Below are 24,109 nucleotides of genomic sequence, written 5' to 3'. Positions count from 1 at the left end.
TTGCAATGCTGAATGAATGGTAGTTATAACCAGTGCTTTATTTATTTATTTATTTATTTATTTATTTATTGTTTATATTTATATACCGCCCTATCTCCCAAAGGACTCAGGGCGGTTTACAGGCATTTAAAAGCAAATAAATACAATCTAAAAACAATTAAAAAACTTATTCAAAAGCCTAATATATACCGCGCACCCGGAAGGCCACAGGTAGCCAGTGCAGTCTGCGCAGGATGGGTGTTATGCGGGAGCCACGAGGGGCTCCCTCTATCACCCGCGCAGCCGCATGCTTGAAGTTCTGGCCGTCTTAGTGCCCCACAGTCACATTTTGTGACAGCCACATTGATGACTGGCCTGCATTTATGATTAATCCCAGCATCTAACGATCATGTTCTTCTGCCCTGCTTTAACTTCCCCTGTTGTAACTTCCCCCCTCCCCATCTACTAACCTCCTCCCCGGGTCAGCCATTTTTAGCTGCTCAGTGCCTACTCCTGCCACCCCAGCAGACCTTAGCTGACCCCAGTTTTCTTCCTCCAGGAAACAAAGTAACCAAAATTATAATCATTAGTCTAGGATATAAATCTCTGCCATATGGCATGGACTGTAAACAAGGAATTTCATGACTCAGGATCCCCAAATATCGCTTACTTTAAAAAACTAGTGATGCTGCAGAAATACGATGGCAAAATAACGTGATAAACTGATCAAAATAAACACAAAATTGAACACAAAAGACCACATCTATTCCCTCCCCCCGCCACTTTGGCTTATGTGCCACAGGTCTTCTTATTTGATCTTTTAGTTTAAATATCGTCTTCAAACCACTAACTTTCATGCAATTACTATAGCAATGCTATAAAAACTGATCTCAAATTTGCAAACCTACATGACTAAATTGTCCTAATTCTTACCCAGACCCAGACATGAGTAAGAAATTGAAAATAGTTGTATTTTTTTCTTTCTTCCTTTCCTAATTTTCCATTCAGAAATGAAACTGGGTGGGAAATATATATTCCTTTCATTAAGAACTATTTGGCCGCTAAATAATTATGCAAAGAATATTTTTTCCTTTTATTTGACTTAGTTTCTTACCTGTTAACTAGAATACTTTTTAAAAATCATGTTCCTACTGTGGTTAGGCTGTGGATACTACATATCTACACAAGATTTTATCCTAAGTAGGGGAGGTGGAAAGCCAAAATTGGGGAGCACTAATTCTTGGGGAATAAAATATCCTAATGGGAATCACCCAAAACCTCCACAGGAAAAAAAATCCCAACTCTAAAATAATTTCATGAGATTGAAATTGTTCCTATAGCACAGGGGTCTCCAACCTGGGTCCCTTTAAGACTTGTGGACTTCAACTCCTAGAGTTCCTCAGCCAGCTTTACTGGCTGAGGGACTCTGGGAGTTGAAGTCCACAAGTCTTAAAGGGATCCAGGTTGGAGACCTCTGCTATAGCAAACCCATATTCCATACTGAGTAGTTAAAGGGACTTGGAGCTGATGTTAATCCAATCCAATCCAATCCAGTCCAATCCCTTAACTTGATTTTGACAACAGCAGATCTACTGTAGGGTTGTAGAAATTTTCATTCTTCTGTTCCCACTGTCCCTGAAATCCATGTGTGTTCTTTACTAGAGGCAGAATAGGAACGTTGGACGGATTCATTTCCTCCGAAATCAAGAACTCCATCCTGACTACAAGTAGTAAATAAAAATATTATGTGCATTCACAGAACAGCCTCAAAGCAATAAAGAAAAGTGGGTCTGCAAAAGGCACATATTAAAACTGAGCCAGACAAGGCTACATAGCATTAGCACTTTGCTAGTAACAATCATTATTAAAAATCACACAATTGTTTCTTTTGAAGAAATGCAGCCGTTGGAGATCAAGATTTTAAACATGTCGCTTCTTAAATAGTTTCAGAGTTGGTAGTGATACCTTACAAGGACAAGCAGGTTATATATATATATATTTAATATTTCCTGCCCCTGAATTGGACACGAAGTGATCCCTATTGAAAGAAGGGGGTTTCAAAGACTATTGTTCAGGTTTCTAAGCCTACCCTGTGCCTGGAGATAAGGGCTCATTATCCGTATCACTCATAAACATACATTTACCTGGTTAAGTAACTGAGTGCTTGAAAAAAAAAGAAAAAAGAAACCACAAAAAGAAAAGGGTATATTTTTTGTGTGCTTCCAAAAAGCAAATTGTGAAGGTAGATTACTTACTGGAATACTGTGGTACACACTCATTATGGTCAATGCCACAACAAAGGGAGAATGAGTAGCTATTGAAAAGAAGGAGGATCTCTCATAAGTCTTGATCGAACAGTCTCCTTTTTTTTTTTGCTTACCAAGATACTTTCTATTGCTTCCTGAAGTAAGCAGGGCATACAGCAGCAGCACCAAACCTGCCCTTTTCTTTCCACATAAACCCAGTGACTGTATTTCAGACACGTAGCTAGCAACCACAACTCTGTTTATCACAAGCAAAATGGGAAATTATGGGGATGATGCACCACTTTGGATGGAAAGGTAAAAAGGTACTTCAAGGTGCAAAAGGGTAGAACAGAACAGAACAGAACAGAACAGAACAGAACAGAACAGAACAGAATAGAATAACAGAGTTAGAAGGGATCTTGGAGGTCTTCTATTCCAATCCCCTGCCCAGGCAGGAAACCTTACACCATTTCAGACAAATGGTTATCCAACATCTTCTTAAAAATTTCCAGTGTTGGAGCATTCACAACTTCTGGAGGCAAGTTGTTCCACTGATTAAGTGTTCTAACTGTCAGGAAATTTCTCCTTAGTTCGAAGTTGCTTCTCTCCTTGATTAGTTTCCATCCATTGTTTCTTGTCCTGCCTTCAGGTGCTTTGGAGAATAGCTTGACTCCCTCTTCTTTGTGGCAACCCCTGAGATATTGGAATACTGCTATCATGTCATCCCTAGTCCTTCTTTTCATAAGACTAGACATATCTAGTTCCAGCAACCGTTCTTTATATGTTTTAGCCTCCGGTCCCCTAATCATCTTTGTTGCTCTTCTCTGCACTCTTTCTAGAGTCTCAACATCTTTTTTACATCGTGGTGACCAAAACTGGATGCAGCATTCCAAGTGTGGCCTTACCAAGGCATTATAAAGTGGTATTAACACTTCCAGTGATCTTGATTCTATCCCTCTGTTTATGCAGCCTAGAATTAGTTTATGCAGCCTAGGTACCAAGTTGGGATCTGTCTGTCATTCCTTAAAGCAACTGGATCTTTTTCAACACATGAAGCACAGAATGCTGTTACCTTCCCACCAAAGGTGGTCCCTATTTTTCAACTTGCATTTTTTATGTGCTTTCGAACTGTTAAGTTGGCAGAAGCTGGGACAAGTAACTGGAGCTCACCCCGTTACGCGGCACTAGGGATTCGAACCACTGAACTGCCGACCTTTCAATCGACAAGATGTGTCTTACCCAATAAGCCACCGCGTCTCTAAGCCATCACGTCCCTTTATGTATGCTAAATATGCTAAATATTATATTATAAATAAATATTATAATATAAATATTATATTGATATGGTAATGTATGCTTTAGCATACCAATATAAGGTTCAGAGTTGTTTTGAAAGTCTTTTTTTTTCCTTATCTGTTTCCATTTCTGCTCATTTTACAGATATTGTTGTAATACTACTTCTTGTCTCTTCAAACAGCTCTCTGAAATTTTTTAAGTTCCTTTCTGAGTTTTTCTCTCTATCTTGGATTTGCCTTCCCCCCCCTCTTCTTAGTAGTTTCCATCATTTGTTCTAGCATCCAGTTTGCTTTTTTCTGTTTCTTTATCTGTGGCAATTTCTTTTCACATTTATTGTTAACAACTTCATTCTATCACTCCGTTAGTTCCTAAACTTTTACGTGCAGAGCAAATTAAAGCATTTAATTTGGAATTTAAAGCAATTCCTGATGTTCTTGAAAACGGTAGGAACATTTGCAAAATCATATTGTGGAAATTGGTTTGAACTTCCTCTACTTAATGTGGAATTTCCACATTAACAATTCGTAAATTCTTCCACTGTCAGTCTGTGGCCAGACCTTCGCTGTTAAAACCTCTTGTATCAATAATATGGTCCACTTGATTTCTGTGTACTCCATCCAATGATATCTATATATGTAAGTATCATTTTGGTTGTTGAAAGACCAAGTCAGAAACAATTAAATAACAGGATAGTCAGGAATTCATAAGATACTCCCGTGCTTCATTTATCTTTCCTAAGCCATACATTCTAACTTAATATTTCCAACTCTGCACTACAGTTTCCAATCAGAAGCAACACATCTTGCTTGTATGTTCTGTCAATTTCAAACTGAACTTTGATCATCAAACTCATCAAACTCTTCTTCTGCTTCAGTGATTAGAGCATAAACTTGGATAATTGTCAAATTAAAAGATTGTCCACAAAACCTAATTGATATTATTCAGGTCATTGATTGCATTGTTGCCTAAGAATGTTCTTATTATACCCATCCAAACTATGAAAACAACACTATTCTTTCTTTGTTTTTCTTATCATGAGTAATAAACAATGCAATCTTCCCACTAAAGTTACCAATTCCAGTCCACCTTAACTTGCTGGTGCATAAGATGTAAACGTGTAGTTGATCAATTTCATCTTTCAGTGGGCTATTTTCTTTGTTTATGTTTCTTATGTTTTATGCTCCTGTTGTAATTCTTTCTTTTTAGTTTTGCCTACATGGCAACATTAGCAACTAAATATCCCAAAGATTTTGGCTATGTCATAAACATTATTAATACTCCAAAAGATCCTTAGCTTTTCTTCAGGAACATGTTGTGTGCCATATTACATGAGGGGGGGCCTATCATTTGGCTCAATATCATCAATTACATTTTCTATCTATGTGGTTTTCTTGGTTAAAAAAAAAATACATTTATCATTTCCTTCTCCCACGTTGTTGTATGAATTGATGAGTTTGCAATTGTTGCTAAAGTGATCTTCCGTCTCCAGCATCTTTCTGTATTGGAATTGTTCAATATAGGCGCCTGCTTGTTTTAGGTGGCTTTACATTTTGGGCAACTCTGCTGGGATTATATAATTTTGGCGTATACTTTCGGAGTTCTACCCTTATCCCCACGAAGAACACGTCCCTCCCTGCCATAATAAAGCAGCACAGTTGGATTTGTGGGCTATTCCCCACAAAGCATCCCACAGAATTCAAGACCTCTATGCATGCAAGTTATATATTAAAAGCAATGAAAAAGTGAGCCACTACAGTGAAAAAACAACAGCAGCAGCAGCAACATGCCTATCTTCTAATTAAGCTTTTAAAGATGGCCCATTTTTGATTGGCTTGTTGTAGTGGGTGGCCATAATAAATTCAACAAAATAAAATAAAATAATCCCACTGCTTTAATTCTTTTGATTCAAATCCATGTAAAAAATTTGGTTCTTTCTCTTTAAATCTGGCTTCATTTTTATATTACCTCAATAACATTACAAGTTCACAGCATTTGGAATATTTCATTAACACCAGATTGTCATATATTATTGTAAGTCCTGTGTTGTTTTTCAAACACAATCTTAGGTCCTGACATTGGCATTAGTAAGAATTTAGCACATTCTGTGCTAAACTGGTCTTCCTCCCAGCAGGTCTAACTTTTCAAATCTTTTTCAGATGAATTTGTCTCCTCCTGATTCATGGCAATACATACACATATATGGGTTTTTCCTTAACCCAAGTATGTATGTTGGAGAAAGAACATATAGAGGCAACCAAGCAGCTTCTCAAAGACATGTATATTAAAACAGTACTGCAGTTGATAGAACTAAATACTTAAAGCAAATCACTGTTTTTAAATTAAGGAGGGCCTTAATCTTAGCATAGTTTAATGCAGCAGTCTTAGAAGAATTCCATGTAAATCGTGACTCTACTCATGCAGTGAACGAGTTTTAAAAACCACCAAACAAGCCTTTCTGTATTGCCCATTTTATGCTGAAACTTATGGTGAGCCAATTCCACATCTAATGAAATATCCTGGTCACTCTGAAGGGTTCTATTTAAAATCTTTACTCTCAGATTCAAATGACTCTATTTCCTTAAGTGTGGCTAAATCCTGACATGTAGTATGTAAAATGCCCAGCCTTGACAAACCTGTTTATCTATCTAGCTAAGCAGTATCAATTATGTATTCAACACACTGGATTTTATGGATTGGTCAGTGATCACAATAAAGATTCTATTCTAGAGTCTGTATTTCAGTTGCTATTGTTTTTTAAGTTATCTGGCCTTCTGTTGAATTTTCTGTTATTTTTTTAGCCATAGCTTTAGATCATATTTTTCATGCCATTTTTCATTTACTGAATTGTGGAAAAGGTTTGATTGTTTTATTATAGACTTGATTGCTAAGGGTAAGAATATTATTAACTTCTTTATTAATCAGTTTACCATGCTCTCCCTCTAAAATATGCAACAACATAATTCAGGGACACATTTTACTTTTTGTTTAATTATAGATATTCCTTTTCTGAAATATTTCCACCAGAATGATACAACTTTTTTTTACAGGACCACTAGATATGAAGAAATGTATCTTTCTGTTTACATTCCTTCCAGAATTATTGCATTATTTGTATTGGGGCTAAAAGCTTTCTCTGTATTACCTTTACTTATCATTCTTACATGGAATCCTCTAGATATCTCACTTATTTAGATATATTCTTCCAGTACCAGCTTCAATTTTTTAATGCAAAACTATACCTCAAACTTCCCATAATGTGTATAACTCTATTGCGTATATTCTCGAAATCACTCCTTGCAGTTATGAATTATAATTATTAATTTCTAATTTCCTAACCACTTTATCAGATTCAGCTTGAAATCACCTTAACCAAGATACCTGATGGCTTACTTTAGATTCGCTTTCTTATTGCATGATAATTTGTTGTTATAAAAATGCCTTACTCTGTATAAACAACATTGTCTCCATAGCTTGAGTAGAATTGTCCTAAGTCATGATGCAAATCTCAGAATGCATCATCCAAAAGGTTACTGCAGTTCTGTCCTTTATCAATAGAAGTAATTTTTCATGACAGGAATATTGATCTTGTTAGAATATGAAGCAAGATTAACCAAGAGTAATTAGCAGAGTGGCAATGTAGCTATAATGATATTTCATTTTTTTTCTTTTTAAAAATAAAAACAGATCACTAGATTCAGATACCACTCGAAAAGGTATTTCTCAACAAGGACCATGCATTTTGGCTTTCGATAAGGAACCTTCCTAACTATATTTGACTGTAATATTTTTCCGCCTGATTGTGTTTTTTTGGAACTGATTTATGTGCTTTCAATCCCAGCCAATCTAATTGCTTGCCCCTTTTCTCTCTTTCTTCTCCCTTCACATCTGTGAGACAGAGCAAGGGAAAAAAACCAAACTTTATAGATTGTTTTCCATCTGGCCATTTTCTTGTGGGAGAATAGGCATTGCAAGTAGAATGTTACAGTGCTGAACATTCTATTTATAAATTTTGGATATATATTATATCCCATGAATTGTTTTTAATCCTACATTAACAGCTTTCTTGATATTTATAAAACCAAGTACTGTGTAATAATACATCACAGAAATTATAGAAACTGGTTACAAATTATACACAGGTAAAACAATTCAAGTTCTAAAAATGCAGTGGAACAATCTTGTAATAATAATACAAGAAACCACCCTGCTTGCAATTGCCTACATGCTTAGGCTGTACCTCAATAATTCTTAAGTCCTTGGTTAGAACTTGAATTATTAAGTTTCCACTAGCCGTAGACGTTGAATCTAACTGTATGGTAGATTACCCACACATAATTAATAGTAATAATGCTACATCTGGCTAACCCAAGTCCTTGGGGAGAACTCAATAGGTGGACAAAAATGCCAAATCCAGTCTAAATGTCTGGCCAACCGTGCAAACAATGGTAAAAACAATAGTGCCTCAATGAGATATAAAAGCAGAGTAACAGGTGGGCAAGAAACATGTGGGACAATCCTATGTAAGGATCCTGATCAGTGCAGGATCAGTGCAAATGCTAATACAGACCAGTGCAAATGCTAATACAGACTGGCTACACGGTTTTGATAAGAGCAGTTATAAGAATCATCCATTTTCAATCATAAAAGTCCTACAATGATCTTCTGTTAGGCTTGAGTTAAAATGCTGATTCTACTACCAATTTATCTACCCAAGATGATGTCTCTAGATATGTTCTTACATATTAACTATAGCCTGTTATTAAACACAGCTGCTTGCAATTACTGCAGGCTCGAGTCCCACCAGGCCCAAGGTTGACTCAGCCTTCCATCCTTTATAAGGTAGGTAAAATGAGGACCCAGATTGTTGGGAGGTCAATAAGTTGACTTTGTATATAAATATACAAATAGAATGAGACTATTGCCTTACACAATGTAAGCCGCCCTGAGTCTTCGGAGAAGGGCGGGATATAAATGTAAAAAAAAAAAAAATTCTGTATATTCTGTATATACATAAATATATAGGAGGAGCTGTGATGGCACAGTAGTTAGAATGCAATATTGCAGGCTAACTCACTGCCCACTGTATGGAATTCGACCCTGACCAGCTCAAGGTTTCCCCAGCCTTCCATCCTTCCAAGGTGGGTAAAATGAGGACCCAGATTAATGGGGGCAATAGGCTGACTCTGTAAACCGCTTAGAGAGGAAAAGCACTGTGAAGTGGTATATAAGTCTGAGTGCTAGTGCTATAAAAGCTTTTTAATCTTCAGATTAATCTCATCATTTGAAAGGTTATTCTGACAGAGATTCTTCCACTTTAACTTGTCTTTTAGTCTGATAAAGCTTTGACTTTTGAATAGAATCTGTATATATGTATGGGAGTAGCTTCAGAAAACAGTTACTTCTGAGAGTGGTTGATTTATCAAGGAAACTGCACACTTTATAAAATTAGATACTTTATTTTACCAGTTTGTTGTTTACATGCATTCCAAAATACTTTATAACCTTGATTTAAAAAAAAAAATAGTTGTTTTTCATTCCTTTTTTTAATACAGCGAAAGAACTTAGCAGGTTTTATTTTCACTCCAATTAAATGCTACTTTAACACTTTAGCATATAAAGGAATCTACTATATATTTAAATGAGAAATTCAGAAACATTGAGCTCTACAATTAACACATAATGATTTAAGAAGATGGACTTGATGATTGTATTATATCAACCTGAGATTTGTTTCATTAAAGTATATTTTATAAATAGCAATACTGTAACCACATTTATTTATTCATTTATGCAACATATACATAATATAATTTATTATATAGATATATCTAATTTTCACAGTACTGAATATCATTTGTAAAGCATGCTGTGCATTTCACAGTAATGATTCCCCCCTCCCCCAAATCCAGGGGTTAAATGATCAGATCCAGGCTGCAAAAATCCTGATTGACCCCTAGATGTCAGCAAATTGGTAGAATTATTCTTACTTATTTGGCAGACATTTGGATTTTTACATATGGATCTTTAGCCTGTTGCAGTCACATAGGCATTCTCACAAACAGAGGGTTAGGGTTTCCTCAATGAAATAGATGAGATTTAAATGTTATGATTAATATTAATATTATAAGTGATTTAATTTGCATTGATTCAACTCTAAAAACTAAACATGAATTCCAACAGGTTTTCCAGTATTATTTTAATTCTTCACTTTCTCATACACTAGGTCCATATTCAGCACCCTTCTGAATAAATTCACAGACAAATGCTTGATATATAATCATCATAATGAAGAAAAGAACTTAAAACACAATATATTTAATTTGAGAATCTGAGAGATAATTTCTTAAGGATATGTATTTTTCATTTTTATTGTAATCAAACACTAAAAGCAACTACCGTCTGCCTGATTCATTAAAATCTAAATAGCAATAAAACAACAACACTTTACAATTGTGTTATTAATACTGCATCAAAGAATCGTAGAATATAAGAATTAGAAAGGATCTTGAAAATCATCCAATCCAGAATCAATTCCTTCAGCACCTTTGCCAGAAGGCAATTGTGTCTCTTTTTAAGGTTCTGAATTTTCCACTTAAATAGTCCAATACTCCCAAGGTAGCCTGTTGTCAAACAGATCCTATTAAGATTTTTTCTTCATGTCCCAAAGGTGCTTTTTTCAAAAGGCAACTGGACTTTGTTGAAGACATTGAAGACATTTCACTTCTCATCCAAGTTCTGAAGAAGTTTCTTGGATGAGAAGCGATTTTTTTTTAAAGAGCACCTTTGGGATAAGCATGACTGAGATCTCCATAGTGATTTTTCTGGTTATTTGGCACAAATGTACTTTCTTATAATTTAATTTTGTTGTTTCTTGTCCAATCTTCTGGAACACCTCTAAGCAATGCTGCCTATGACTGTCCTTCAGATAACTGAAGGCAGCTTATCCTGTCTTTCCATAGTTTTCTCATCTTCAGGCTAAATATACTCAGTACTGCCAACCATTTGTTATACTTTTTCCTTCCTGATCCCTCATAATCTTGGTTGTTCTCCTAGTTTGTCATTGTCCTTCTAGAAAGGAGCTGGATGCAATCAGTGGTGGGTTGCCCCCAGTTTGGACCAGTTCATAAGAACCGGTAGTAAAACCGGCGGGAGGCTCCGCCCACTGACCCAGATGTCATCAGGAAGCTTCTGCGCATGCGCGCAGCTCTATTGTGAACCAGTAGTAAAGGTAAGTAGAACCAACCCCTGGATGCAATACTCCAAATGCAGTCTGACTAGCCTGAAATGGACAAGAATCATGATCAACCAATAATCCATAATCAAATTGTCACTATTGCCATTTAAGCATCCTGAGTAGAATTCAACCTTGACAGCTTTTCATCTAAGATTCACTGACATGAGCAGAACAAGATTTAGTACAATCTTCATCTTTGAGGATTGCTCCCTGCACACTAGCTGCTCCACCATTTTAGAAATACCCGTAGTTATATATTTATCAATTAAATCACGTTTCGAAGGGAGAATAAAACAAACCTACCCCAAAACCATGTATGGGGGCCCCGCGGTTATTATATTATTACAACCCTCCTCCATTTGTTAGGTTTAGTTTGGCTTTGGTGAGATTCAGTGCATCAGTCCCAATTACAATTTTTGTCTGTTATTTTTACCAAAAAACACACATTCTTGAGTTCTTGTTGTATTGCTAATTCTTTTTATTATTATTATTTAAAAGATTAGAATGTAAAATACAGAATAGCAGAGTTGGAAGAGACCTTGGAGGTCTTCTAGTCCAACCCCCTGCTCAGGCAGGAGACCCTACACCATTCCGGACAAATAGCTGTTCAATCTCTTCTTAAAAACTTCCAGAGATGGATCTCAATTCCTTGACACAATCAAAAAGCTTGGGAGCAGACTCACACAAGAATCCCAGTCTTAACTAAAAGCATATAATAAGCAAAGCTGGTAATTATATCCTTAAAAGGTATAACAGATTTCTGTATTAAGAGCTTAGTCACAAAGCCTATCAGGATTTACATCAAAGATGAGGGGATGTGGGAAGCAAACTAAGCTGGCATAGTGACATCTATTCAACTTTTTGTTTGCCTTTCATTCCCATTTTTCAGTAAAAATATATAGGCTCAACTAATTTGATGCAAAGATCAATTTTTAACTTTTCCTTCCTTTATTTTTCAGGTGATGGTAACTAGAATATATCTTTATTGGTGTAGCACAGGGGTGAAATCCAGCAGGTTCTGACAGATTCTGGAAAACCAGTAGCAGAAATTTTGAGTAGTTTGGAGAACCAGCAAATGCCACCTCTGGCTGGCCCCAGAGTGGGGTGGGAATGGAGATTTTGCAATATCCTATCCCACCATGCTCACCAAGCCACGCCCACCATGCCCACCAAGCCACACCCACAGAACCGGTAGTAACAAAATTTGAATTTCACCACTGGTGTAGCACCATTTTTGCTGGATGGGCTAATAAAAATTTAGGGTTCACTTCCAATATCTCAGGGGCTGCGGCAAAGAAGAGGGAGTCAAGCTATTCTCCAAAGCACCCGAGGGCAGGACAAGAAGCAATGGTTGAAAACTAATCAAGGAGAGAAGCAGCTTAGAACTAAGGAGAAATTTCCTGACAGTTTGAATCAGTGAAACAGCTTGCCTCCAGAAGTTGTAAATGCTCCAACACTGGAAGTTTTTAAGAAGATGTTGGATAACCATTTGTCTGAAATGGTGTAGGGTTTCCTGCCCTGAGCAGGGGGTTGGATTAGAAGACCTCTAAGGTCCCTTCCAACTCTGTTATTCTGCTTTCTGTTTTTTTCTTGAACATGTAAATGGGAAAGTGTACTGTTTTGCACGTTTTTACAGTTCCTCTGAATGTAATGCACTCAACATTTATGGACACAGTACAATTCCTAGGCAGTCCACGTCAAGGGTTGTTGAGCTCAGCATCACTTGTCAACGCTGCCATTTCCCCAGATGTTTGATGTGAAGTAGGTGTATCTCCAGAGGCCTCTGTTGGAGCAGGGGGGACTCTAAATATGAGAACATGGATGAAAAAAAAAATGGAGCATAACCAGAAAAAAAAAAATGAAATAAGCTGCTATAATTCTTAAGCTATTAATAATTTCACAGCTTAGCACTCTTATGTCAATTTTGTCTGCACATCAGCTTCTTCACGATCATAATGCTACCAAATGGAAAGGCTCAAGGGCATATTAATTGATAGTTGGGATCCATTACAACAGCAGAAAAGATTGGTGAGATTACATTACCTCCGTTTGGTGGCAAAGTAGGGCTGCTATAGCTACTGCTAATTTATGAACTTAATTAAGCAGAGGGATCTCCTTTCAGAATGAGACAGGATGTCTTTATGACTTAAGGTTTCTGATTTTTCTTTTTTCTCTGAACCTTTAGAGAAAATCTACTGCTAATGCAGAAATTTGATCCAATTGTACTTCTAGCCTGGCTGACAAAGCCAACAGAAGGAAGTTCAGGATAGACACATTTCCTTGATTATGAAGATTGCTTCAAATATATCTATTTATAAATTAGGTTCCCCTGCATAAGAAATATAATAGAATAATCTTCTTGAAATTTAGATGAAAAATCTGGAACCAAAATGAGAAGTTGTAGACTATTTTTCTTAAAAGTTCATTATCGAACTCTAAATTCCCACCTATTGTCTTCTAGTTCTAGCTTCAGATGACATTAAATATTTAACTTCTATCAAAACTAGACTACTTCAAAAACAGTAAAGTCTTCATATCCTGCATTTGCCTGAACTTAGTCTACAAACAGAACTCAGTATAAAGAAATGCTCGGAGAAACTTAATCAATGGTTCAATAATCTGCAATGTTTTATTAGATGTGATCAAGAGAGTAAAGGCTAATAAGAGGCTACAGTATTGTTTTTGGTGTCAGAGACAAAGGCTCCCAATTTTGCTTTTTCCTTAATAGAAATTTGAAGAAATGTAGCATTTCAGAAATACAAGAGAGAATCATAGTCAGCCAAAAATACAAACTGCAGATTTGTTGGCTGCTATTTACACACACTTGCAAATTAAAAAGATGTGACGAAAGAAGGGGAAAAAAACAGTTAAGATGATACACCTCTATTTAAAGAGGGAACTGCATTGAAAATGCAGTTCACCACTTTTTTATGTTATCCATTCATTATGCCATTCTTTGAACAAGGCATTGTTATGCAGTCATCGCTAAATAAATTATACGAAGAGGGGGGGAAATGAGTCTATACATTTATATTCTCATGGTTCAATGAAGCTGTATAATAAAGCATGTGTAAGAACGTAAGTATGTACAAGTTCTCAGTTTGCTCTCCATACCTGTGAGGACTCTTGTTCATATAGGACAAGACCAGGCATCTGGGGCTAATATTTTAATATATTTACAGTATATTACAATTGAAGACAAAGCAGAAATAATTAAATTCAGTAAAACCACTGAACTGCAATGGACAGATGAGAAAGTTAGTAACACCACAAGAATAGGTTGATATATACACAAAGTGTATCTTTTTAAAAAATTTGGTTGCATTATGATTTTCTGCCAAAAATTTATCTTTCTTATTTTGTTACCCATTGAAAACTATAACTGTTGATCTGTGGGCTGTTATCAATTTTCAACTGGGCAATAAATAAAGGATCTGATACTTTAGGCAACTCTATTTGAAACATCTGAAATATAGTTTATCACATATTGTAAACTGGGATATATTACGTAAATAGTTATTAGCAATCTAGGGAGAAAATGCCAACTTTACTTTCGAAAGTATTTCTTCACCTATTTATTTATCACTTTTCCTTGAAATAAATAAAACTCACTGAGACCATTAAGAAACAAGGAGAAGTACCAATATGCTAATAGATTATGTATGGCTTGGAGAAATAGTTTTTAAACATTGAAAGACCAAACCAAAAAACAATATCCAAAAAAGCACTCAATGGGGACTTTGTATGCTCAATAGCTTCAAAATTTGTAATCCTTTTAGAAAAAGAGAAGAGTGGGAGAAGGAAGGAAATATTCTGATAGGCTTTTACCTAGACCCTTTTAGTACATATTAGTAGACAACACTCTTTATTCATTTGTAAAATTTCTGATTGGTCTTCAATTAATCTTTCCAAAAAAGCTAATAAAAGCAGCAGGTTTGGCTTAAGGTTGACTTTGCAAGAGCTATGTTTACCCTCTTAGAGGTGTGTGTGTGAGAGGGAAGTGATGAAGACTCAACTCAAAGCTGAAACCAAAAGGACCAGAACACATTCTCTCTACAAGCAACAGCAAGATAAGCAGGGATTAACATCAGACAAACAATAATGCAGAAAACAATACCCTTATTAAGGGAACTATTGAAAATATGCCTACAGCCGCATCAACACAAGCAGGGCAAGCCACAGTACATAAACAGGGAGAAAACCCCACACTCACTAACATTAATAATGTTACCCAGTCAGGACTGAAATCTCTGCAAGCAAACAACAAAGCTCAGAGAGCACCATGGTTTCCACAGACTCAACTTTCTCGGATCTGAACAAGCCATGGAATGAAATATTTAGACTTTTTTCAAACTTGGAATGACAAGGACATGCTCATTTAGTATATACTGTAGTGGAGATGCAAGGATATTATTGTTGTTTAAGCTACAAACCTGCTAACACTACTTTTTTTACTGCTTGGTTCACATGAGGATGTCTAAAAAATGCATCATTTCAATAGATGAAGCTTTGTGGAATTTTTCTAGCTCCAAACTTTTTCAATGAGTAGATATATTGCTATTACTATGCTGTCAATTTGCTATTTAAAGTAAATTAATTTTACAAAACTAATTCTCTATATATGATAATGAACGAGAGAAGAAATATTTGTAGCTTAGGGTTGAACTATGGGGTCCTTGGTGCTCTCTGAGCTTGGTAGTTTTCACTGTAAATTGGGCATCGTTTTGTGAGTTGACTTGTAAAACCAACATTGAAAGGCAAGCAGAGGCACAAACAAAACATTGAAAAGACAAGAGATTCCATGCCAAGTTAATGGAAGTAAGAAAAGCCAATGCAACAAGGTAACAGTTACATATATTTTTTTCCTAAACCAGAAAATCTACATGAGAAATGGTAGCTAAGATACTTTGTTACTGCATTCCTACAAAATACACTAGGATTTTCCCTTTGTCCAAATAGGCTACAAATATTCAGAATCTATTTTTTAATGAAAACTCCCACTATTTTTGGTCGATCATTAAGAAGCCTGTTGCACTGAACTCACATTTAGGAACAGAGATGGATTATGAATAGATGTATGACAATAAGGAAAATATAAAAAAGAAAAACTAGGAATGGTGCCTGGACCAGATGGATTATCAGATTCTATTTATAAATATTTTGAGGATAAACTTTTACAACCCTTAAAAAACATGATGAAGTCTATATCGCTTGGAGGAAAATTGCCAGAGTGCAAAGAGGCCAATTAATATCTAAAGAAGGACAAGATTTGATTTTAACAAAAACCTATAGGCTGATACCGTGTTTCCCTGAAAATAAGACCCTGTCTTATATTTTTTTGAACCCCAAAATAAGTGATTGGCCTTATTTTTGGGGATGTCTTATTATTTTTGGGTGTGTGGATCAAGACGGGGCTCCTCTTGCCGTTTTACCTGATTTCTAGCTCTGTCTCCCTAACCCTAACCAGAGGAAAGGGAAGGGACCGGCTGCTCATGCAATTAAATATTTTCGGGGAGGGCTTATTTTCTGGGGTGGGGATTTTAGTGCATGCGCTCAAAAGCCCAATTGGGATTATTATCAGGGGATGTCTTATATTAGAGGAAACAGGATATCATTATTTAATAATAACTATAATTTCTTCTGGAATTGGACTCCGGCAAGGCTGTATACTATCACCCTGCCTATTTAACTTATATGCAGAACACATCATGAGAAAGGTGGGGCTAGATGAATCAAAAATTGGAATTAAGATTGCCAGAAGAAATATCAACAACCTCAGATATGCAGATGATACCACTCTAATGGCAGAAAGTGAAGAGGAACTAAAGAGCCTCTTGATGCGGGTGAAGGAGGAAAGTGCAAAAGTTGGCTTAAAACTCAACATTAAGAAAACTAAAATCATGGCATCCGGCCCTCTCAATTTCTGGCAGATAGATGGTGAAGAAATGGAGGTAGTGACAGATTTTATTTTCCTGGGCTCCAAGATCACCGCAGATGGGGACTGCAGCCAAGAAATTAAAAGACGCTTGCTCCTGGGGAGGAAAGCTATGGCAAATCTAGACAGCGTACTAAAAAGCAGAGACATCACCCTGCCAACAAAAATGCGTATAGTCAAAGCTATGGTTTTCCCAGTTGCAATGTATAGCTATGAAGGTTGGGCCATAAGAAAGGCTGAGCACCAAAGAATTGAGGCCTTTGAACTCTGGTGCTGGAGAAGACTCCTGCGAGTCCCTTGGACTGAAAGGCGAACAAACAAGTCAGTTCTAGAGGAGATCAACCCTGACTGCTCTTTAGAAGGCCAGATCCTGAAGATGAAACTGAAATACTTTGACCACCTAATGAGAAGGAAGGACTCACTGGAGAAGAGCCTAATGCTGGGAAAGATTGTGGGCAAAAGAAGAAAGGGACGACAGAGAACGAAGTGCTGGATGGAGTCACTGAAGCAGTAGGCATGAGTTTAAATGGACTCCAGAGGATGGTAGAGGACAGGAAGGCCTGGAGGAACGTTGTCCATGGGTCAACGATGGATCGGACACGACTTCGCAACTAACAACAATAACATAATTTCTTCACAACAATTCTAATTGATAGACTGAAAATAGTTTTGCAAGATTTCTGCATGGTGGTCAATGTGGATTTTTTTAAAAGTTAGTTAAAGAACAATGTTAAAAGTGTCTTGGGCATTTTGGAATATCTGGAGCAGCATAATGAAAAACAAGCCACCTTGATTTTTCTTAGATGCAGAGAAAGCCTTTGATAATTTGAGCTGGGCTTTCTTGTTCAAGGTTTTGGAAAGTATGACTGTTGGAATGAAATTGAATGAACAGGGTTTTTTAAAGCCATTATTGAAATGACTTTATGCTTCATAGGAAGCAGAAATAATTGTCAATTCAGATCTAACAAGCCCCATGATATACAAAAAGGAGTATCATTCCCATCATCTCCTGTCTTGTTTATTTTGGTTCTTGAAATACCAAACAGAGATGGAAGACAAGATGAGAGGATTGTGGGTTTAAAGGTTAAAAAAGGAGGTAAGAAGTAAGAGTTTTTGCAAATGACTTGGTGTTAGGTCTGGAAGATACCTTGAATGGATATGAAATATTAATGGGCAGATTAGAAGAATATGGAGCAGGTTTCAAGATTAATAAACAGAAGACAAATAAAAAAATGTGAAAGTAGTAGATTAAACAGAATTGATGAATAGAAGGGGTTTATGATTTGAGAAGAAAATAAATATCTGTGTATCATTCTGATAATTATGAATTGTATATTATTTCAGAATAGTTATGTTAAGATAGGGAATGAAATTTAAAAAAATATGTTAAGATGGGAGAAATTACAACCATAATTGCTGGAGAGAATTTCTGTTATAAAAATGATTGTCTTGCCTAGAATTACATTATTATTGTTTCAGACAATATCTTGTTTCAGACAATTACATTATTGTTTCAGACAATATCTTGTTTCAGACAATACCTCTTTTGACAATTGATGTACCATTAAAACACTGTCAGATATATTTAGATATATCAAAATTTGTGTGATAGGAGAAAAAAAACATGAGTTAAATATAAGATGTTACAAAATGCAAAGGAAAGAAGAAGATCGATTTACCTGATTTAGAATAGAATAGAATAGAATAGAATTTATTGGCCAAGTGTGATTGGACACACAAGGAATTTGTCTTGGTGCATATGCTCTCAGTGTACATAAAAGAAAAGATACGTTCATCAAGGTACAACATTTACAACACAATTGATGATCAATATATCAATATAAATCATAAGGATTGCCAGCAACAAGTTATAGTCATACAGTCATAAGTGGAAAGAGATTGGTGATGGGAACTATGAAACGATTAATAGTAGTGCAGATTCAGTAAATAGTCTGACAGTGTTGAGGGAATTATTTGTTTAGCAGAGTGATGGCCTTCGGGAAAAAACTGTTCTTGTGTCTAGTTGTTCTGGTGTACAGTGCTCTATAGCGTCGTTTTGAGGGTAGGAGTTGAAACAGTTTATGTCCAGGATGCGAGGGATCTGCAAATATTTTCACGGCCCTCTTCTTGATTCGTGCAGTATACAGGTCCCCAATGGAAGGCAGGTTGGAAGCAATTATTTTTTCTGCAGTTCTAATTATCCTCTGAAGTCTGTGTTTTTCTTGTTGGGTTGCAGAACTGAACCAGACAGTTATAGAGGTGCAAATGACAGACTCAATAATTCCTCTGTAGAATTGGATCAGCAGCTCCTTGGGCAGTTTGAGCTTACTGAGTTGGCGCAGAAAGAACATTCTTTGTTGTCCTTTTTTAATGATGTTTTTGATGTTAGCTGTCCATTTGAGATCTTGCGATATGATAGAACCCAGAAATTTGAAGGTTTCTACTGTTGATACTGTGTTGTCAAGTATTGTGAGAGGTGGAAGTATGGAAGGGTTTTCCTAAAGTCTACCACCATTTCTACGGTTTTGAGTGTGTTCAGTTCCAGATTGTTTTGGTTGCACCACAAGGCTAGTCGTTCGACCTCTCGTCTATATGCGGATTCGTCATTGTCTCGAATGAGACCAATCACTGTTGTGTCATCTGCGAACTTCAGTAGCTTAACAAATGGATCATTGGAGATGCAGTCATTGGTATACAGAGAGAAGAGAAGTGGGGAGAGCACACAGCCTTGGGGGGCCCCTGTGCTAATTGTACAGGTATTTGATGTGATCTTGCTTAGCTTCACCTGCTGCTTCCTGTTTGTTAGGAAGCTTGTGATCCACTTACAAGTCTGTTCCGGTACCTGTAACTGGTTTAGCTTAGTTAGAAGAATGTCTGGAATGATGGTATTGAATGCTGAACTAAAGTCTACAAAAAGGACCCTTGCATAGGTCTTTGGAGACTCAAGATGTTGTAGGATGTAGTGCAGAGCCATATTAACAGCATCATCTTCATCATTTGATATAGTATTTTGCCAAATCGAGCTTGATGTTCAATTTGGATGAATGAAGAAGACATTTGTAGTTAGAAGGATATGGCATGAAATTTGGATGGCATAAGTGTTTATGGTACAATAAAGACAAGTTTCATGCAGATTCATTATGTTAAACATGCCGTATTGAGAATATGGAATAGGTTGTACCAGAAAACTCCTTTGTGGAACTTAGCACAAGAAACATTTTATAGGTGAAAAATAATAGGCAAATACAAATGGCCAACTTATCATGAAACACCAGAATTCTGTCAAGGGGAATGTAAAATGAAATCAAGAAAGAACTGATTGCAGAGGGACGTAATTGTTAACCTTCTTTTATTTATAAGAGCTGGCTCTACCTGATGGCTTGGGGATACAATGGGGAGTTTCATACTGGAGGTGGTTGACTAATTAAATTCCACCCCACTTCCGGCTCCCTTCTTTGCCATCTTATATCTATGATTTCATCTGTTAATGTTTTTTATCTGCTGTTTTTTTACAATGTATGATTTTAATGTTTTTCATTGTTTCTATGTTGTAAGCCACCCAGAGACATTGGATATGGATGGGTGGCAAACAAATAAATCCAATAAAGAAACAAACAAAGAAAAAAGAAAGAAAGCTGAAAGAATTGAAATTATGCTGTTATAATCTTAAAGAGAATAATTTAAATGATGTACTATTAATACTGTATATGTTACCAGAGAAATTATCTAGAACTGTGATGGCGAACCTATGGCATGCATGCCCAAAGTGAGACACGGAGCCATGTCGCCTGGAACGCGTGGTGTCACCGTTCCTATTCCGGGTTTCTGGTATGCATACGCGCACAACAATCATCTGGCCTTTTTGGGTGCGGAAGTGCCAGAAACTGGAAAAGCTGGTCTTCCGGTTTCCTGTGTGAGCATATGTGCTGACCAGCTGATCACTGCACGCGCATGTGCGCCAGAAACCCAGAAACATACCTGGCCGGCACGCATGCATGTGCCAGAAACCGGAAGTTTATTTTTGGGCTTGTGCATGCGCCCTGGGCAGCTCCTCTTCTGAGTTGTGGCGCAGACGAGTGCGCGCATGTGGAAGCACACACACGATGGTTCGCCATCACTGGTCTAGAATGTATAAAGTCACTTCAAATTTATGTAGCAAATGCGAAGAACAGGAAGGGACATTTTATCTCCAGCTCCACATGTTTGATGGAACTGTAAAAAAGCTAGAAAATTCTGGATTTAAATATATGCATAACCTGATTCAGAGGATTTTAAAGATTAATATCCAATTGAGGCCAGACATTTTTCTTTTGGGATTGATGAATAAACAGTTGGAATGATGATGTAACTTGCTGACATGGCTAAATTGACGTCTTTGATCAGGGAAAAGACAAATAATTATATTTATTGCTGACTGGAAACCCTTTGTAGACTTTTTATGTAAAACAGGAAAATATAAACTTGTGATTTATGATTTAGACGATTAAACAGGATAGATTAAAGAAGGAAGGCACTTATGCTGTAACCATAGAGTAAGGGGCAAATTTATAACTATACTTATAACTGATGTCAAGAAGATTAGAAACTACTCATGTGTAACATTTTTCTTTTCCCCATTCCCCTGCACTTTTAGCTTTCTCTTTGATTTCTTTCTTTCTTTTTTATACAGTTTGAATTAGTTTTTAATATTCCCTTTTTAAAAAAATTTTTTAATAACAATTATATAAAAATATTTTGACTTGGTGCACAGATCTATGTTCCCTTGCTTCTAACTCCTACTTCAGCAAAATCACTTAACAGAATATATCTTTCAGGCCAAATTTTTTGATTCATCTATCAAAAAGAAGAGAGCTGGAGAAAGTTAGAAATGAAAACTAAAGCTTAGTGTCCCACAGATTAATGTTGCATTTCAGTTTTATTCTTTGGTAAACAGGAAAAGATGTTAAAAAATGATGCTCTATTTTCTGTGGTTTGGCTAGCCAGAATGTCTTAAAATAAATAGCCAAGTGAAAGGAAAAAGAAGCACAAATACAGGCCTTAGTTATCCCTTCGAGAGTCTGCCCTGTGCTTTAAGAAGAATATGTCTACTCAACGAGAATTGAAAGTTAACCATAACATAACCATATGTTATGGTTATAAATTAGTTTTCATTTGCCATCTTACATTATTTCTCTAACTCCTTCCACAGCTTATATTATGTTCTAAACAATAATGTTGCAGTCACAGTTGCATTTGAGATTTTGAATTAGAACATTTCTGCTTGTTTGGGTATTATTATTTATCAGTAATTTTCTGATTACCAACTATTAGATTACAAATACTATGTAGCAACTTTCTCGCTACTATTTGCCTTGCTTGCAATTTACTGTAGAGATTAAAAACTGAACAGTTTGTAACAATTTAATCACTGGTGAAAAACAGTTTTACTACTGATGTCGCTGTACTCTATTTAGCATTCGATATTTTATTCAGTTTTCCTGTGTGCTGTCTAAATTATAAAGTAAATGCAATTTTGCCGCTCAATTTGACTAGATGTGTTTTCTAGATGCTAAGCATTCATACCCTTCTTTTAAATAAATGAAAGTGCAGTAAGTGTTCCGTTTGATATTTCGTATCATTATTTTTAACTGCCTAGAATTCTTAAGGAGCTGAGCAGGCCTCAGAAACAAAATAAATAAATAAAATACTGAAGCTGTAATTATTTTCAGGCAAAATGGTGACTATGCTACAACTGCAAGGCAAGAAATGAAGTGGTTGGAAAGCAGATCCGTGAAGAAGTCAGCCTTCAAACATCTCTTTGAAATATACCACATGGAAATACTAGGAGGCACTTGACTCCTCATAGCCATCTCTCTAAGTGAAGCACTAATGGAGAGGTTAAACAGGAGTAGAATGATGACAAAAAACCCAAAGGTGGAGAATGATATCATCGCCGTCCTTCAACTCCACTCCACTCGGCGTCCTTCTATCATGGGGGGTGGGGGGTGGGGGTGGGGGTCCGACCATCCCAGGATAGCCCAGGACAGCAACCAAGCCAACACCTGGGCCATGCCAGACTACCAAAAACCTCCATGTGTTACCTTTACCATAAAATTATATATCAATGGAAAGATAATTTAATCAAGAATGTAATGCAATAACTTTTATGAAGGATTTGCTATTAGAATAGATGTTACAGTATAAAGAACAAAAGTGAAACATGTAGAAAAAACAAAATATACAGAAATTATCACCACAGAAAAAATGAGATATACAAAAATGTACAAAAATTATCACATCAATTAATACTTAGTTGGATAACCTTTAGCATGAATTATGGCTTTACAATGTCTTCCCATGGAGTGAACCAAGTCTTTTAGTTCTGCAGCTGTTATAATGTGAAACCAAGATTGAATGATTGCTTCTATTAACTGGGTTTTATTGCTAGGTTGCTTCTGACTAACAAGTTTCTTTAGTCGGCTCCATAGATTTTCAATTGGGTTAAGCATTCCAGCAGTGGAATATGAATATCTTGAAACTTTAAAAAAAAAGTGATGTTATTAGCCATCAAACCTCAAAAATACACTTTTCCCAAAAGGCTTCCACAATTTTGGCCACTACTGTATAATCAGGAGCAGAATGCTATAAATGAACTAGACTGGCAATAATATACCTGAACAAACTATGGTAGATTATATCTGAAGTGTATTGAGTTACCACAATGGTTCAATGAAAGTGTAGTTCACAACATAATCACGGCTCAGTACCTTTAAAATGATCCATCATTTCAGAAAGATTAAACTGACAAAGCACTGACAAGTCAAGTTCTGCGTTTGCTATTACAGTATAAACCTAAAGAACGTTCTATCTAGTATAACCTATGATATTTAAAAAAGAAAGTTTCTTACTGTGAATAATTGTTGTCTATGATTCCTGCAGGATGTTATATGGTGGAACAGTTTGTAAAGCTCTTAATTTATATATTCCACATCTGCATACCATTCAAAAGAGACCAAAAAAACCCCAAAACCCTAAGAAGGAAGCAAAACAAGACAAAACAAGCATCCTCTCCAGTAGCCACTATTCAGATAAACAGGGATTAACACCAGACAAATAATCAATTCTCCAATCAAGAAGCTCCCAAGGAGAAAAGCACACCCTCATGTATATAAACATGGAGCAAATTCCACACTCGGTAATGAGTGTAAGGAAACATCTGCAAGGAAACAGGAAACAGTCAAGCTACAGAGACCAAGGACTTCACAAAGCTCTCAATATTTTGGACAACAAGTTGATATCCTGGTCACCTCCAGGAAACAACTCTGATCAGAATGATGAACAAAGGCACTTCTACTATCACAGATCTTCTAAATACCAGGAATCTTTTTAAAATCAAGCAGTCGACTTTTCTGTAGCCTCAAATATCACTTACGATGTCAA

The 24,109-nt window shown here is 36.4% G+C and overlaps 1 protein-coding gene across 3 annotated transcripts in view; it reads right to left on the bottom strand.

Moving 5' to 3' along the window:
- ARHGAP26 (Rho GTPase activating protein 26) overlaps positions 1-24,109 on the bottom strand; it is a 285,303-nt gene that overhangs the window by 39,949 nt on the left and 221,245 nt on the right. Inside the window, exon 21 of one of the 3 annotated variants that reach the window (XM_058171508.1) lies at positions 8,984-12,558. The exons of the other annotated variants lie outside the window; for them this stretch is intronic. Within the exon in view, the coding sequence (XP_058027491.1) occupies positions 12,453-12,558 (106 nt within the window). The 3' untranslated portion in view covers positions 8,984-12,452. Of the gene's footprint in view, positions 1-8,983; positions 12,559-24,109 lie in introns of those variants that run through there. 3 annotated transcript variants of the gene reach the window in all.

Source organism: Ahaetulla prasina, chromosome 2 (assembly GCF_028640845.1).
Source record: "Ahaetulla prasina isolate Xishuangbanna chromosome 2, ASM2864084v1, whole genome shotgun sequence".
Taxonomy (NCBI): Eukaryota; Metazoa; Chordata; class Lepidosauria; order Squamata; family Colubridae; genus Ahaetulla; species Ahaetulla prasina.
The sequence above is the reverse complement of the archived record's forward strand: the minus strand, read 5'-3'. Positions and strand labels throughout refer to the sequence as shown.